This window comes from Antennarius striatus, chromosome 17 (assembly GCF_040054535.1).
Source record: "Antennarius striatus isolate MH-2024 chromosome 17, ASM4005453v1, whole genome shotgun sequence".
NCBI classification, from domain to species: domain Eukaryota; kingdom Metazoa; phylum Chordata; class Actinopteri; order Lophiiformes; family Antennariidae; genus Antennarius; species Antennarius striatus.
Window position 1 is genome coordinate 10,872,935 of NC_090792.1, and position 17,949 is coordinate 10,890,883.

At 41.7% G+C, this 17,949-nt stretch overlaps 1 protein-coding gene across 4 annotated transcripts in view; it reads left to right on the forward strand.

Moving 5' to 3' along the window:
* Positions 1-1,011: 1,011 nt before the first annotated feature.
* Positions 1,012-17,949, forward strand: part of kif26ab (kinesin family member 26Ab) — a 68,154-nt gene continuing 51,216 nt past the window's right edge. For 2 of the 4 annotated variants that reach the window (XM_068338359.1, XM_068338363.1), the window contains exons 1-2: positions 1,012-1,462; positions 3,431-3,649. In XM_068338359.1, the coding sequence (XP_068194460.1) occupies positions 1,328-1,462; positions 3,431-3,649 (354 nt within the window). In that variant the 5' untranslated portion in view covers positions 1,012-1,327. Of the gene's footprint in view, positions 1,463-2,975; positions 3,224-3,406; positions 3,650-17,949 lie in introns of those variants that run through there. The other 2 variants (XM_068338361.1, XM_068338362.1) reach the window with 2 other exon arrangements.

Consider the following 17,949-nt stretch of genomic DNA (forward strand, 5'->3'; position numbering starts at 1 on the left):
GGACCAGTGTTTTTAGAAAATGATCCTAAACAAAGATTACAATTATTCCAGTCAGAATCTGATTATTTTATGAAATCTGTCTGTCTAAATCACTAGAGTAACCCCCGCACTAAACACTTGTTCACTCTTGCTTATGTTATCTCAGTTAAATGCAGCATACAGCTGAGACTGAAACATCTGCCCATTTATCTTGGTGACATCACTGCTGTCATGCTATCCCACCCGTCTGTGCATTAGCTCCACGAGGATGACATCATCACTCTGTTGAGCCTCGGGAAGATCTGCTCCACATGAAAGGGAGGTCTCTGGATTAAATATTACATAATACTCTTGATTTCATGAAGAGAATAACTAATCTGAATTTCTTACATCTACCTACTGGTCTCAACCATTCAATCTGTGACTATAATGGTGTAATCTGTTCAGTAGTGTGTACATACTGCTTTATATCCATCAGTTTTAATAATAATGAGCAACAGCTGTAAACAGCTTTACTCAATCACCAAGATATTACAGGAGCCTTGAATGCAGAAAATGTTGGATTCATTTGTGAAAAAACTTTCAACACTCTACATTAAAATCAATCAAAATCAAATCACCACCCAGCTTTCAATGTGAAAAATCATTTGCCTACAGTTGAGTTTCGTTGTCATATTAGAAAAATCAAATGTCTCCCATAAATAAATTAGGTATGAGATCATTACTGCCTGCTGCAGACACCCTGACAGGAATATTACAGGAATATTACAGGAGATCTGTCATTGGGGGTTATTACCAGGACTGTCATTGTGCTTTACCTCTTCTTGTGTGGGGGTGACAGCAAAATCGGGTGGTTGAGCAGGTCATCACTGGCTGACAGGGGGTCTGAGATGAGAGGGAGAGAAAGAGACAGAGAGAGATAGAGAGAACAGGGAGTGAGAGAGAGCGAGATAGAGAGAGGGAGAGAGAGTGAGGGGGGTGACACGGAGAGTCAGGAGAACGGAGAGCCGCAGACTCACAAGGTGCTCCTCCGCCTCCAGACCCGCAGTGCTCAAAGATCAACCACGAGCAGCTCAAGGTGGCTTAAAAAGTGTTTCTCTGGACGGAAGCATTTCTTCTGTATGCCTCATGGATTGTATGTCTTTATTGTCTTCTCGGACTAATGGAAATCTGAAAGGCGGTTTTACGCACACGTACGAGCGCTCACCGTGAGTCACTGGATGTCCGGATTAAAAACCGCTGTGGATCTTTTTGTACTGGGGTACAAGAAAGATCAATTAAATGGATATACAAACCAAATAGGTTTCCCGAGGAGTGGAGTATTTTCTAGGCTACACTCGCAGCCCACATGGCTTTCTCAAACTCATCGGGGTCTCACGGAGCTGGGGAGACCAACCCCAGCGTCATAGACCTGGGGACAATCTTCGTGGACTCAGACATCATATTTGGATTTACAAGTCACCTGCTGAAGAGAAAAACAAAGGTAAGATCCAGAAGGGATGATTGAAACAAAACAATGCTATCTCATCCTCAGTGTGTTCTCACTTCTAAAATAAAACCTCAACTGATGTCACAGCTCCTGACCGATAAACGGGACCCTGAACAGCACCTCGGATCGTTTATTCTCGCTCTTGCGTTCAAACGCATCCCCGGATCTCACGCATCGTCTCATTGAGCTCTTCTATAATATAAATAAAAGCGATTCAGCCAGAGATCAACTTTGATTTCCCTCCATCTATTCCTCTGAATGCGTTCCTCTGAAATGTTTGTCACAATATAGACAGTTAAATCAGAAATCACACGACCAATTCAAATATGATCGATAACTTATAAAAGGAGTATTTGTGGACTTTATGAAAATTTGAAACAACTAATCTTAGTTTTGTGTTTACCAACAAAAAAACAGCAAAACTAGTTGTAGACGGATTCTTCCATTCCAGCTCGAAAACAGCTTTAAATGCGGACATAAATTTTGTGTTTGACGCAATATAGTTTTCAATTCAATTTACCAGATCGGTAACGATCATTTGTAGAACCAGGAAACAAGTTGGATTTCTGCAGGAGATCATCTGGGAGCTACAAAAAAAAAAAAAAAAGGAAGACAACAGCGCATGTTGACGCTTACATCACCCGTATGAAATATTCAAAGTTTACCAATTAAATATTTAACCTCAGCACCGCCAACCTCCCATTTTGATGCTGTTGTATATTTTGGCCACAGGATGGCGCCAGACACCAACAACCCGCAGAGTTGGTCCTGCGCCTCTGACCAGTTGTTCAGAAACGGATCCATCACGCTTGAATGACAACGAAAGATCTAATTTTTTTCCAACTTTAACTCATAAAATTATTCTATCTTCGTCAGGTGTTACTTTACATTTAAATTACAATACTTTCTATTGTTGAAATTTCTTTTAATTTAAAAATGATTTTACTTATTTAAATTATTTAAAAATTTAAAAAAATAATTTTATTTTAAATGGTATCAAAGACCAACTGAGCGACACATAACGAGCAGGGATGAAAGAAATGCAAATCACCTTGAACTCAATTTACATTTACTGAACTTTAATGTGCTTAATATGAAGTTCAGCCAACCTATGAACAGAATAATGATAATGTCTGTCTTATGATCTCAATGAGGAGTTCATAAACTCACAATGTACTGATTATATGAGAGAAGTACATGCCCTTTAACCTCATGAACACTCTTGTCCAGTCACATAACACAAATCCACATGGAGACCCCAGAGTTATGAAAGACGCTTGATATTGGTGGGGAATTTAGGAGAATTGCGTATTTCAGAGGTGTAAGAGCTCTACAGTGTTGACGTTTTATGACAAAGTGTGGTTTGTGCCACTACAGCCCTAACCCCACAGTCACTTACGCAGGAAAAGTTTTCTTCTGCCCTCCCTTTGCAAGGGAAAACACCGCCTCCTGCGCATCGCGGAGCCCCCATGCTGTCCCTAAAGTCCTCCACTGTAAGCTCATGACATACACTTATCAGTTACCTCCGACCAGCAGCTACTGGTCAAATGCAAGCTGACAGATGACTGGCGACCCCCGCATCAGGTCTCCAGCCCCGTCTATGGCTCAGTCCCGCGTTCATCCGCGGCTAAATATCTGAGTTTGGTGTTTGACGAAGACGTTCCAACGGAGGTGTAATCTTGATCTGGGAGAATGAGGTCACTTGGGAGAGATGTAGTAACCGAAGGAGGGGACCGTCACAGCCGCACGTTCACTGTAAGTGTCACATTGTTTGTGATTGAGTCTAAAATAGGGTTGTTTCAACATAAAAGAAATGGACGCACATTTTGCGGCTCCTCGGTGCGCACTCTAACGTGCGCTTTTCCAGGGTCGTCAGGGTGACAGTGCCACTCTCAAACTTTTACTTGTGATGCAACCTGTTGCCATCCATACAATCAGCCACACTATTTCCTTGCGTTTAAGGTGGAGGGATGTCAGAGTGGAGAGTCTCCGGTAACCCCCAGGAAAAGACTTAATTCTACGGAGGACGCGCGCTGCAGCAGCCGGCCTCCCCCTGAGGGCGCCGGGTCGGTTTCCAGCTCCGAGTCGGAAGAAAAGGGAGGTTTATGTGAGCAATGTCAGAAGAAAGTCACAGACCTGAAGAAGCAAGCCCTGTCCCTGGCAGACCAAAATGCACTGAAGGTTAGTTTAATAACTTTTTCACGCTCTTTAAAAGTAACTTCATGTTCAAAATCAAGTCATTTTGCAGATTTACACCTTCAAGTTTGACATGTTGTCTCTACCTGTACTCCCTTGCTAGTTTACAGTAATTTTTTCCAAAAATAGATTAGATTTACAACCCGATGAGCTCAGCGTTGACAGCAGCCTCTCAGTGCTGCGGTATTACTTCTGAAGTACTACATATTTTTGCTTGTCTTGAACACCTGCACCTGTTCTTCATGCTCATACCTACGGACAATAAAATGTGATCCTCTCCATGGTTTACAACTCTACCAAGAAAGCTCCCACGACCCACTTGTTATGCTGTGTATAGCATGGCTGACTTCAAGTGCTGGCCTTGGATGTGAAAACTGAAGCATTCGAGACGCTGAAAGTGACCCATTGTTTAGCCAAACAATGCTTATCACTTTATTTTGCTGGTGGGTGTGGGGGGGGCAGAGGGAGTTGAAATGAAGGAGCTGCTCATGTTGGAGACTTAGGAGGAAGTTGAAGTCCCATTCGACCTTCGCTGCGCATTGAAAGTGTTCCTGTATGGCTGCTCCCACAATTCCCACCGCTGTTAAATATAGGCCCTGGGACTGGGACTGCTGGTGTTGTGGCGGTCTGGGTTTGCCCCCTTTTGGTTCGTTCTCCTTTGTTGTCCTGTTTTAGAGAGAGAAGCCAGATTGGATTACAACCCTTCAATGTTCACCCCAAATCCCACAGCACCCAGTGTTCATACAGGAACAGGTAGTTCAGGAACAGGGGATATTTTTGAAGCACCAGGCCTCCCTGTTTGAGATATCTGTATGTGTGTGGTCCAATCTTTGTTCTAAGCCTATTAGATCTATGTTCAGGTATCAGGTAAGTGCACCCTGCAAACACATTCAGCCTACTGCTATTATATGCTATGGGAACTTACCTCCTCTTTTTACGGTGGGACCCTCCAGGAGTTCTTTGTGGCCTTCACCAGGTGTGCTGTGTCTTAGAATGTATGGGAGCAGCTCCTTTACCCCCATTTTGCACTTGTTGATGGCTAAATTAGGCCTCAGTTCTGGGTTGACAAACAGCGATGGCAGGATGCTATTATTGTACCTGGATTATGGTATGGACCGCTTCAACTAAAGGACAATAAACCCATTGTCTGAATGACTTTGAGACGCTCACAGGTTAGGTCTCATAAGTTATGGCTGATTGCTTCAAAATTGTTTCCTCTTTGGAGGAAGTAGGGTCAGTGGGGTGACTCAGGTGGCCTGGTGGTAGGGCTGGGATCAGCTCACTGGAGTCCAGCCAGTGTTGTGTCTGTGGTTGTCATGGGATAAACAAGAGTGGAGATTATTTACTCGAGGTTACGCTTCCCCTCCCTCTTAATCCATCCACCGTCTAGTTTTTTTGTGGAGAGGAAGTTGGCGTGGTCCCTAGACATCCCTCCTCCCCCTCACCCAGCCTGTAGACGTATTGTTTGAAGGCAGTAGTAGTGAGTAAATCAAATTCATGGAAGAGTGTTTGGGTGTAGTAAGTGTGTTTTCATACATGACGACTACTAGAGGGAACATTCAGTGTTGACATGCTCCGAGGCCTTCCAGACAACTCACGCGTTTTCCTGTTTGGGTCTGAAGGAAGCTGCTTACGCTATGTCCTGCGAGTAATGCTTTTCCCTGCTCATGGCAGCCTAGAGGTATCAGTAAACCCTGGGAAGATATCCAATTTTGGCACACAGACCACTTGAGCAGCATTAGAAAGCTCAAAATGACTTATTTTTTCTTTTTGTGACCAAATCCACTGGCAGTAATGAGATATTTTTCATGCCTCCTGTCTCTAAAGGCTCTGCTTTGTTGAAAGAGCAGCAGTACGTTGTCCTTACTTTCTGTTTGATGTTTTTTCACATGCACATTAAAGTATGTTTTACTTCATAAATATAATATACAATGTTTTTCTAATGAAAAATATACCATAATTTTGTGTTGAAAACTTCAAATCATTTATTATATCTGTGAAATAGTCTCCCTTAAGTTTAGCCGTCTTTGCACATTAATTGTAATTCAGGCAGAGAAGTATTTTGAAAAAAGGCCCCTCCATAAAACTTGTTCTTCTTTTTCTTTTAAAAAGGGAGGCAAAACAGTAAACTGAAAACCATCAGACCTGATCTAATCAGGGGAATTCACCTATTCCATTTGCATAATTACAACCTACAGCTATAACTTCAATAGTTTACAGCAGACAGTCTGGATTCAATAATTGTAGACTGTGCTTATTGTGGCTGGATGTAGCAGCTAGGTGAGGTACATATGAAGACGATGATCCATTAAATCTCATCTTCAAAGAAACTAATTAGCTGCTTACTGTAACCAGAGGCTGTGCCGACACAGACGGATGAGAAAGTGCAGCTGGACCGCAGCCAACCTCTGTGCATAAATGTGAACTGTTGTCGCCTTATTTAACTTTCCCCTGAAACGAATGACTTACTTCATTTTTGGCGGTGTGTGCTGATGGAGGAAAATAAGGAGTGTTTTTTTTTTTTTGTGTGACATCATGAAAAAGTGTCAATTACAACAATAGAAGTTTGCGTTCGTATGAGGCTGGTAGCCTGGAGTCAGCGTGACCTGTCACAACTTTGATTCCTTAGCCGGTTCAAACCCCTTAGTCACAGTTTAAACGGGAGCTTTGACACTTGATATCTTTTTTTTTTCTTAGCAAAGGCCAACTTGAATTGTATTCACAGAGCCATGACAGAGATGACAATCAGAGAGAAGAATGAATGGATTATCTACCCTTGACGATAAAGTTAGAAGCGCATAAAACTGTCGTGTAAAATGCAGAAATGTGCTTTCTTCAGAGGTAAATAAGAAGATTACAAAATAAAGCATCTGTACTGTGAAGATGGAGTTAGCAATCTGTTGGTTGTGATTAGCATGAAGAAAGTTTGTATTATTTTTACTTACAATTAATGTATGTATTTTATGGTGAAGAAATGTGAAAATATGTTCAATTGAGAAGAACTTGCAGATGAAAAAGTGGGTGCTCATAAACTTTCAGGTCTTTGAATATACAAACAGTTTTGGACCTTGTGAGTCCATTTGCTGATTTTCAGGGGACATCCTTCAGTTTTATGATGGCTTGAAGGTCTGGAATAATTTAGCTGTTGGAGGCTAAGGTCAGTTGCACCCAGCGCTCACCATTCTGATGACCTTTGCCCTCTGTATGTGGGGAAAATAATTCTGGATCAAAAACAAACATGGTCACCATGGAGATCTTGATGTAATTTAGTTAAATCTAAATTGAAAAATGTCCAGCTAGTAATGAACACCACGTCCTGCTGTTTTATGCACAGTGTGTCCAAGCCTATTATAGAGCGTGTGTGACCATGAATACAGCTGCAAGAATTAATTTGTATCGTGAGGCCTTTTGCGGGTTTTTTTCACGTGGAAATCATAAATTATGACTCCAGTAATTCTCACAAAGACTCCTTTGGATTCATGATTGATTTGCTATGTCTTTGTTCTTCATTTGACCCTTGATCCACTTTTTGGTGCAGAGATGTTAGTGGATTCATGTTAAAGGGATGCAAATAAGTCGTGCTTCCTGAAACAGAGAGGAAAGCAAATTAATCAACGCTTATACCATACAGTAAATGTTTCCAGGCCATAAATCTAGGGGCTGTTTGTGTGATTTTCCAACACACATTGACATTTGTACATACAGCATGTATAAAAATATAATTTTAAACCTTTTTGCTGCTTCCTTTCTACTTATTTTCCCAATATTTTCTGTTCCTGCTTGTCCCCTCATGGATTTTTTTGTACCAGTAACTGTCAGAGAAGAATTTGGGCTGAGTGTTGGGTTGCCATGTCCATGCAGCCTGCAGCGATGTAGCTTTGTTTATCATATGACTTCACATACATGAGTGTGTCGGCATAAGAAAGTTGGAGCTCATCAGTGACTGCCAAGTCTTAATAACTGCCTACTGTTTCTCAGGTGAGCTGTTTGGAGGAGGATATCTCTTCTTTGTTGACCGACCTCTGACCTCTCTGTCAGTTTTCCTCGTCTTTATGATGGTTTAGGGTTTCAGAGGGCCGAAGTGATCTGGAACAGGTTTAAGGTGCCCGGCTGGATGCAGGATGGAGTGACTGGCATATGGAAGGGAGGAAGAAAAAAAAAAAAGACTGTGTGACCCCTCTGTGAAACTTGAGCTAACGTGGAGCTAAAACAGAGCATGACCATATTATTCTCTTCACCTCCAGGCACCTGAGCCCCAGAGGTTCTTGGTGATGTGTGTGTTGCGTGACTGTGTGCCTGTTCAGCAGCGCATGCACTCCATAGAGCCTGGGAGGAGATGAGAGACGAGAGGGGAGAGTAGAGGAGACTGGGCTCAGGCATCCCCCCTGCTTCATCCCTGCATGCAATGTGACTTCTGCTTTATGGCATGTGGCTGTATTAAACCGCAGAGCAATAATCTAGTGTCAAGTGGTGCAGAGACCATAGACATCAGTCATTGTGCTACCGTGCTTCGCTGCATCTGCGCGCCACAGCATCAAGCAGCTGTTCGCTGCCACTTTACCTCAAGTTTCCACAGCTTCATTCACTCTTTCAGCTGTCAGACACATCTTCAGGGGACTAATTTAAATATGTTTACCTCTTTTAAATTTACCTGAATAGTTGCGGAAAAAAACAAGGAAAAGAAGAAGTTGCGTAAAAAACTTTAATCTGTCCATGGCACAGAGCAACAAAAACTACAAGATCAGAATATGATGTCAAATGGCATGTTCTTTGTTCATCAAAAGGGTCATAATTCGTTTCTGTTTCATTTAATTGTAGATTATTTATCTGAGAATAATTGGCTGAATAAAATGAATTTATACTAACGCTACTGTAAAATCTTTAGAACCAACAACATGGACCATACAACACTATACTGTATTAAAAGAATAATGAACCTTTATTAATCCCCCCGTAGAAGAAATGAAATTATTTTTTCCACTCCAGCCGTTAGTAATCACACACGTATATATGGGAACAGGCCCGAAACACATGTGGCTCCTTCGTGGTGCACCTCAATGAGCAACGGTGCCGTGCTCAGGGGCACCTCGGCAGTGTTCAGGAAGTGAACTTGCTCCTCTCCACTGCCGGTGCAAATGTCACATAGGTCTTGAACCAGACACCCTGCGGTCCCTGGGCCGAAACCCAGTGGACTAACCCCCCCATATTAGACTCAGACAAAAAACAAAGGAATGAGTGGGTTCACTTCAAGGTCGCTTTTTAAAGAAAATGATTTCTTACAAATGTTATCTCCTCATGGAACCTGCTTTAGTGCTTCAGATGTAGACAATACAACAAATATATCAGTAGTTAAAGGAGTGTTAAATGTTTTTCATGTACTTTTCTACTTCCACATTTTCAGAACTGGTCCTGCGTTTTAAAGCGTTTGACTTTCAATGGAAAAAAACGGTTTTTCTAACCTTCAGGCATCTATTGGATTAGGGTCATATTTTCAGTAAGTCTACTGCAGTTTCTCTTTCCATCTTTAATTGTGTACGTTGAAAGTGAATTGACCCCAATTGTTGCTTCCCATTCCTCTACTTATTGAAATTGCAAGGGGTAAATTGCTGCAAGGCAGAGTGCAGGAAATTGGTTTAGGGTGCACAGATTCAAGGGCTGATGGTTCCGGAAGAAAATTGAGCTGCAGTGAGGCTGATGATGATCGACTTTCATCGGGAGGATAGCAAAGGAATCTGTTGGTGGAGAACGTCTCACCTGGAATAACTCCCATTCCATACGTCTGCATCGCATTCCTAACAGCAAATCCACGGGCAAGATGAAACAGGAGCTGACTGCAGATGCCCAGTCACACACACACACACACACACACACACACACACACACACACACACACACACACACACACACACACACACACACACACACACACACACACACACACGCTCAAATATGCACTCACACACGTATGGATGGTTCGCCTGAATGTGTTCACAGTGATCCATCCAGATGTTCCCTCAGCTGCCTCTGAAGGTGAAAAAAGCTATTTCGAGCTGCTCAGACCTGGAATGTTCTCTGCTGCCTTCAGTTATTACACAGGTTTCAGCACCTTTCTCATTTATGAAAGTCAAATATGTAAAGCCGACCTATTATCCTTAACGGCTATTCAGTATAGACATTCAATCAAAGTGTGTGACTTAGGAGACCAGCTGCACCATTAGCTCATAATAAGCTGATGCGAAAGCAATAAGCTAGAGGACAAGAAGCTTTACGCTTGGCTGAGCATCTACGCTTTTCTTAAATCTTTTCTTAAATGTTGGCCTGGGTTGTTTTGACACACAGATAGGGAGGTTAATTAAGAAATGATAGCTCAGTAGTATGATAAAAAGTAATGTAAGAAATACTTCTTTTTTTACATGAATAAAATCTTTCTCTCCACGACTGTTTGTGAAATACTATTTCATTTCATCACTCTTCTGACTGCTTGTTGCATTGAAGCTCCAACCAAGAGATGTTTAGCTACGTAGCACAATATATAGCTGTAATCAGAGGTATATGTCTGACCATGTCTGTCTAAATGTGCCTGCCTGTACTTATAAAGCACAGAAATGTCATGCATTTTTTTTGTCAATTTAAAAAAAACTGTTAAAATGTAGTTTTAAATGGTGAATTTTAATATTTTTATCCAACAGAGATTAGCCTCTTCCTCCAGACTTTATGCTTAAACTGACTGTCACCTCCTTCATATTCACATTTCATATCTAACTGACATTTAGAAGATGTTAACAATAAAGGATATCTGTTCCTTTAAACAACATGCATTGATTATAAAAATGTTTAAGTGATCATATATGTTCCGTGCTACAAGCCACATATGTATTGAATTCAGTTGTGAAGTTAGGTGAGTTCTGGGTTTGACTCTTTTCCTTTCATTCTTTGAAATAAAGCACGAAGCCATGCTGAGATTGTAATTACAACCATATTCTTTAGCCGTTTCTCATCATTCGTGTATTTGAAGAATGACTTCCATGCATAATAGCATTCGTCTGAATGGGTTTGCTGCTGTTTACGGAAGGATCATGTGTTACAATGAGCCAGACTGAAATGAAACAATGGATCTGCAGTCTAGTCTTGACAGGGCGATGTGTTACGGCACTGCCAGTATGAGAACCAGCAACAAAGGCAGAAATGTCAATGAGCGAGAAACACAAATGCAACAATAAGTGTCTCGGTTTCGGTCGTTTGTTGTGTTCTGCTCCAACAGAAGTTCAGCTGGACTCTCTACTAGTCAGTCAGAACAGAAGAAGCCTCTTGGACAGGAGGTGAAATGTCTTCAACCAACCTAAAGCATGTCCGGTTGATTCCTTTTTTTGTGTGTTTTTTTTGGCTCTTCTTGATTTACCTCAACTTGGATGACTGAGAACCTACACAGACAACAAGAAGTGGAATCAGTGGGAATCGTTCAGTTTTGTTTTTGTACATTTTGGACCAGATTTACCAAGTGATTCTGACTGCTAGTTAAAGTTATCCCCCCCTGCATTATTCCATGTATCGTGGTGAAATGAGATGTACTCAATCTGGACAGCCTGCAGTCCATTATTGAGTCAGTTTCAGATTACTAAAATAACATAGTCGTTAAGATAAATTTCAAGGTGGTACGGTGGCATTGAGGAGCACTGAGTTAGAAGTAATTTGCTGGCTCCATAAAACTCGCTGAATTGACAGCAGGCCTTGTGGTAGCAGACAAATTGCCTGGCTTATAGCGCTTTGCTGAAAGAGAATGCCAGCACTGTGTATCCTTGCCAAGATGAATATGTAGACAGCAAACTCTGGGCTGTTAGGGCGTGGCCCCCTTGCTCACAGCAAACAGTGGATCAGGGGGAGCGTGGAGTTGGTCTTGTCAATGCTTTATTCGTTTGCCTCTTTGGAAGATGTTAAGCATTTAGTAGTTGGTGTTAGAGAGATTTATGTAAATCTGTGCTGAATTAAAAAAGAGTTGTGTTCTCTTTCTAATCCCAGAGAAACCACAATCTTTTTCAAAGTAAGGGTGCTTTTAGTTTGGTCACCTGTTGATAGGAGAGAGAGTTAGATGAGAAGTTAACAAAGGTAACCAAATATAATAAGGATGAAACATGAATTTGTTATTACCTGAGTTATGTCAGGTAGATTTGCACCACAGCAGCTTTATCAGTTCTTTGTTTATGTGCTCAGATGCGATGCATCCCTTGGACTTGAATGTATTAATGAAATTTTATAGCATGTGAAGGCCCATTATTGTATTTCCAGACTATATATAGTACACGAATATGTGATGTTGAAGAGAATGTAATGTTAAATTTCTAAATGTCACCCAATTTCAACATTTGTTTGGATTTTAAAATTCTTGCAGTGATTTAACTCATACTTTACAGAAGCAAAAAGACTGTAGAAACTCCCTTTGGTAAAAGAAGCCATATTTTTAAACACGGCTGTGTACTTTTTTGTAAAGGAATTTTTCTCAGTTCACTTCTGTAATAATAAAAAACATCAAAACAGTTATATTGTAATTAGATACGTCTTTAAGAGTAACCCATCCGCTCCCTGTCAGCAGCTGTAGAATGTAGTTGTGTTGTGCAGCTGCTGTGTGAGTTCACCAGTGCTTTCATGTCATATTTCTATATATGTCTCTGGGCCACAGTATGCATACATCTCTGTGTGTTTCTATTTGTGTTTGTGTAATATTAGATGGATTGTAATGGGTTGTGTTGTGATTGGTAGATGGGTTGTATTAACTCGATTTGTTGGCCTCCATCACTATGTGTTGGGCTATCCTTTATTGTCAGGAACTCGTTCTGATAAGTATAGTGCTCTATAAATCCTGCCGCAGTGTGAAAATGCCAGTCAAAGTTCACGCTGCTCATGTTCATTTCATGCTTGAGTGTCCAGCCCTGTGAGCGACGATGAGTGTGTGTGTATTGATGATGTGTGAATGTGCGTGTAAGCACCAGAGGAAAGAGAAAGAGATGAAGCACATTCAGAGTCCCTCCATCTTTTCCACTTTGCTGCAGAAGTCATCCATCTTTCTGAACTTAACTGCTACCAATTTATGATTGCATTATTACAGCCAGTGTTTTATCCTCATTCCAGTGCACAGGCTGTGTGGTGGTCTGGTTAATAGAGAACGTGATGGAGAAGGTGATTGGCCATTCCTATTATTCTGACACTCACATTTTGGTGCTTATCTAAGGTTGTACCACAACACCACACTACAATGCAGTCAGTTGCTACTGTAAATATGCAAATCTCAGATTTACATAAATGTATATTGCTCATGCAGCTAGGTGGTGCAGAAGGAAAGAGCAAGTGGAGACTGTGTGCTTTGGTGTGCATTTTTCTTTGATTATTGAATGACTTGACTTAGCAACTTGCCTGCTGACATTTTAAAGGAAATAGCAAGGCAATGCATTCTGCAAAGTGGCAGTGAAATTGTTCTTTTTCTCGATGAAAACTAAATTTCTCTATAGGCAGAACACTGCAAAGGTCAGCATCAGCTATATAGATTTTATAATGGATTTGCAGCAGAAGTATGCCGATCAAGATACGGAAGCATTTTGTCCGTCAGTGATTGGCAGATCAATGCTTTTTCCTTCTCCGTGATGCTGCTGCCTTCATACTGATTGGCTCAATTATGTCATAAAAATTAATTTTCTTCCTTGCTTTGTTGAAGTTAAGTAAGTGAAACTTCAAGTACTGACAACTTATGGTCGTCCATTCATTTATTTTCTGTCGCATCCAATGATTCAGCCAGTAAACAACTCAAGAGTGATGAAGATGAGAGAGAACCGAACAACATAACTGCTGCAGCCAAACACAGTAAAGTCTCTTTAAGTTGATAAAAGCATTAGACCTTGAACTTTAAGAAACAGCATCACATAAAGCCAAATCCTCCTAAGTGGCTTAGGGTTCTTTTATTTATTTTGCAGCGATGAACACGGCTGAACTTTTTCTCTCACTTATCAACTATTTCAGTAAACACATTGACATTGAAGGTCACCGATGTTCACAGAAAAAAAGCCATGTTAGGATAATTTATTTACGTCCCGATCAGCAATCGCTATCGCTCTTGCAGGATGCTTGAGGAGAAACCTTCCCCTGCCTTTCTCCACCTGAACTGACTCCCATTAATAGATTTGTCCTTTATGCATCTCCTCTTGTTACTACTGCTCTATTTTATGATGTCACTCTCTCTGCTGAAGAGCTCTAGGGTGTTTTATCTCCTTCATGTTTGTCGGGCACTTAAACATAAACCTCTGTATTTACAAGTCCCAAACTGCCTCTCCATCCTCTGCATTTGCCTCTCAGTATCAGCTCAGCAGGACCTATAAAGGGACACTGACTATTGTTGATGTGAGAACTGGCTGTGACTGCTTTTCAAGTTGACTATAACAGCAGCTTGTGAGACATTGTGGACAAATACATGTGTCCATGTAAAACTGTCCTTAGATTGCCTTAACATTTCATGTGAGTTAACTTTTTTCACTTAGTATGTCAATGCTCGACATCAATGATAGAGGCCATTGTTCAGCGCTCTAAATGTGTACATCAAGCAGAAATATTTGTGGAATGCCTTTGAACGTGCAACATCAAAATGTGTCTCTTTGTTACATGCGTGCTAAAAAACAGGAAGCTGTGTCTTTGACCCAGCCAGGGTCATTCTCTCATGTCCACTGCAGCAACCAGCTATTAAACGCTTGTGTGTAACATGCATTTTATTGATATCCCGTGTTTTACGTGTTGTGTCATCTCGAGTTTGACATCGGAGCAACATGTTAGTCTTCAGGGGTGTCCTTAGTCATACAGAGAAAATCAGACTTTTGGTTTGAGTTCATGAGCTATTCGGAAATGATTCAAGAAATCAACATCTTTTATTGCCCTTATCGGTTAATAGAGAATGTTGTGAATGTTTATTTAGTGTGAATGTGATTTTCTATGAATACCTTTGCCTTTTCCTTCACTCTATCCCACCTTTCTGCTCCCCAGGTAAATACATTTCGAAACATGTCTGACTTTCATAAGCTACCAAATGTCTGTGTGAGCATTCCTTCACCAGCTTGTGTTCCCTGCAGTCACACGGTCATTACCACATCCATCTAGGGAGATGCCACCCCCACCCCTCTGTTCTGTTCATCCACTGACCCCTCGGCCTTCTCACTTCACATGCTGGGCATTTACGCCTTCTTCTCTTTGTAAGAAAATGGCAGTATTTGGCTGCAACGTCCAATGGGCGCATAAAACCAGGGCATACTTGAACTCTGCGTAAGCTGGAGACCACATTTGAACTGGATTTGCCCTATCAGTCTCTACCTGATTTGTGTATTTCAATCTGTTTTCACCTACTTACATTCATGCACATACCATTATCGTCATTAGTTGATTTCCATATGAGAAAGTGGTTTGAAAAGTGCTCTTAGGCTGAGTTGTGGAGTTATTGAGGGTGTTGTAAAGACCCTACAGTAGCCATTTAAAGTCATGGTGATGCTGTGTGGACGGGGCGCTTAAGGCTCCTACAGCCACTGAACAATGCTTAATTAGCTCATAAACAAAGGCTTGTGGGGGATCAGAGAGGGCAGTCGTAGAGTCCCGTTCCTTTGAGCTTCTCTCACCATCAACAAAGCCTCCCTAATGGCCCTGTCACTCCACTTGTTGTGCTCCACCGTGGTGTGCTTCCTGACAACATAAAAGGCTTACATTCCAAAAAGGAGCCTTGGACAAGAGACGATACCCGTCCACACCTCCCTCGGCCCCCAGTGTTTCCCTTCCTCACTTTCTGCTGAATATTGACATTGCTCCTCCACTCACCTCCACAGTGTATGTTTGGTTCCCCGTGGCGACCAAAGCTTTCATCTCTCTCCTTTTACTCTTGTGTCCGTGACTTTGGTGGTCTGTTTTAGTGTGTTCCTTTGTGTGAGGCGGTGCTGGCACGCTGCTGGGAGCCTGTGAAGAAGAGCTCAGCACACAGAAGAGTCAATCAGACTCTGGAGAGAGTATTCAAGTTTGGCATGAAGACAGGCGTGTAAGATACTTTAACACATGTGGGGGTTATGTTTTTTTCTACGTGTACACTTACGCATCACAGTGGCTTGCTGTCCATGTTTGCACTGGTCGATGAGTGTTATTTTTTGTAAATCTGGACACGAGGCCCTCTAAAGAAAACAGACGACCACTGGCACATGAGGATAGCACGGCAGCAGGTCGGAGGCATTCTCTGCTTGTTTGTGCGACTATGTTATCATCTCCTGTTTCCTGTCAAAACAGGAAAAGACAGGGGCGAAAATGGAGCCTCGGAAAGTGTCTCCTTGATGTGTGTTGGCTGGAAGTCCAGCTCTGCCTGACAGTGACCCTCCTAGCCAGATAAACAGACAGAGTCAGGGCGTAACCCACAGCGGGATCCTTCATGGTGTTATTTTTATCACTTTCACAAAGCACAGTGAGGGATGCTTTTCCCAGCTGTTGACACAGGTCTGGGTCATTTTGGTCTCCAAAACAGAGCAGTAGGAGAGAGAAGGGACGTCCCACTTTGACGTGTCTTTCTGGCCGTCGGCCTTACATGATTGCAGTTTCTGTTTAGAAAGGGAAATCCTTTTTGACATTTTGCTAATCATGAAAACAAGACACTCCTTTTCTTTGGACGATCCCCAGATCTTCATCACAATACCTTTTCCTTCACCCTGGAGCGTCATGTGATGTATACATCAATCACACATTTGTTAATTCTATAAAAGATAACTCTCTCTCTCTCTCTCTCTCTTTCTCTCTCTCTCTCTCTCTCTCTCTCTCTCTCTCTCTCTCTCTCTCTCTCTCTCTCTCTCTCTCACACACACACACACACGCTCACACACACACACAGTAGACCTGATGCTCTTTTGGCTTCAATGGTGAACATATTCCAGACAGTAGATGAGGTTTAGTGGTACGTTACCGCTCATGGGATCGCAGGTAATAAAAATATCCTCAACAAGAAGACATAAACAGACGCCACACAGCTGAAGAGGCAGTCAGCTTGTTGTTGACTGTTGACTATCTACTGCTCTACTCTGAGTCATTGTGTAAAAAGAGAGTTACTCTTGTGGAATTCTATGAGTTTGAAAGCAGAGCTAAGTTGAGCTCTTTATGAGGTCTCTATAAAAGAAAGAGCTGTTTGTCTAAGTATGTCAGTGTTAGTTTGACCAGGTTGTACCAAGTAGACTTTTCAGCTTTTGTTTTACAGAAATTTATGCACACTTTAAGGCTGGAGTGACTACAGTTTTTATTTATCTTACCAAAGAGGCAATAAAACTACTTCCACTACCGAAGTCAACAAGTCTTTCCTGAGAAAGAGTTTTATTGTTTTTGATATCAAACCATTCAGGTTAACACCAGCAATATCTCCTTAAACACGAAGCACATTGATCTACAGCGGTGTTCTGCTCCTGTCTGTGTCTCAGATAAAGATGTGGCGTGCGGTTGCTGACTGGGGTCGATATCATCAGCAGAGAGGTCAGAGTTCATTTGTCTTATTTGACAGACGTTCAGGTGGTGTTCCAGAGCACTGGCAGAAGGCCGCAACAATCCTGACTTCCATGAGTTGCACAATTAGTTACCCTTTGACCCCTGAGCCTCCCAATCCAACCCTGAGAGTGCACCAGACATGCCTCTGCATCCCCAGACCCACATTACATTTGACTGAGTGGGTGTGGGTGTGCTTGCAGCTCAAAAAAGGCACAGATGTTGCCAGTGATTAAGTCTGACATGATGTAATGGCTCCTTCTAGTTTCAGTGTATTTAAGGAAATTAACAAAACAATGCAATTGGAGCCCTGCATAAAATTTTACATTGAGAATTTAATGATATATCTGGCTACTATTCCATTTTCCACTCATAAATATAAAACATATCCATTAGTTTGCATCTGTCTGCTAACAGACCATTGCAGCTCTTCCCTCCTTGAGTGACTTTTGTTATTTAACTGCTCTCAGCTCTGAGCCTCTCTGGCTCCTCAGTGGAATTGAAAGGCCGTCACCAAGACCTTCTGCAGACAGACTGAAATACGAAGATGAGTTTCATTGCACATTTCAGCCAAATATATAAATCTCAGTGCAGACTCTGTGTTTTCACTTTGTTTGACACATTCTATCCTTGCAGTTAGCTCTGAACATGCAGTTCAGCTGTGAAAATGTATTTCTCTTTTATTTCTCTCAGGATTGTGTGTTTCTCCATCAATATCACTTCTAGCTGTATTCAATATGAGTTGGTACAAAGAAAGTCCCTGA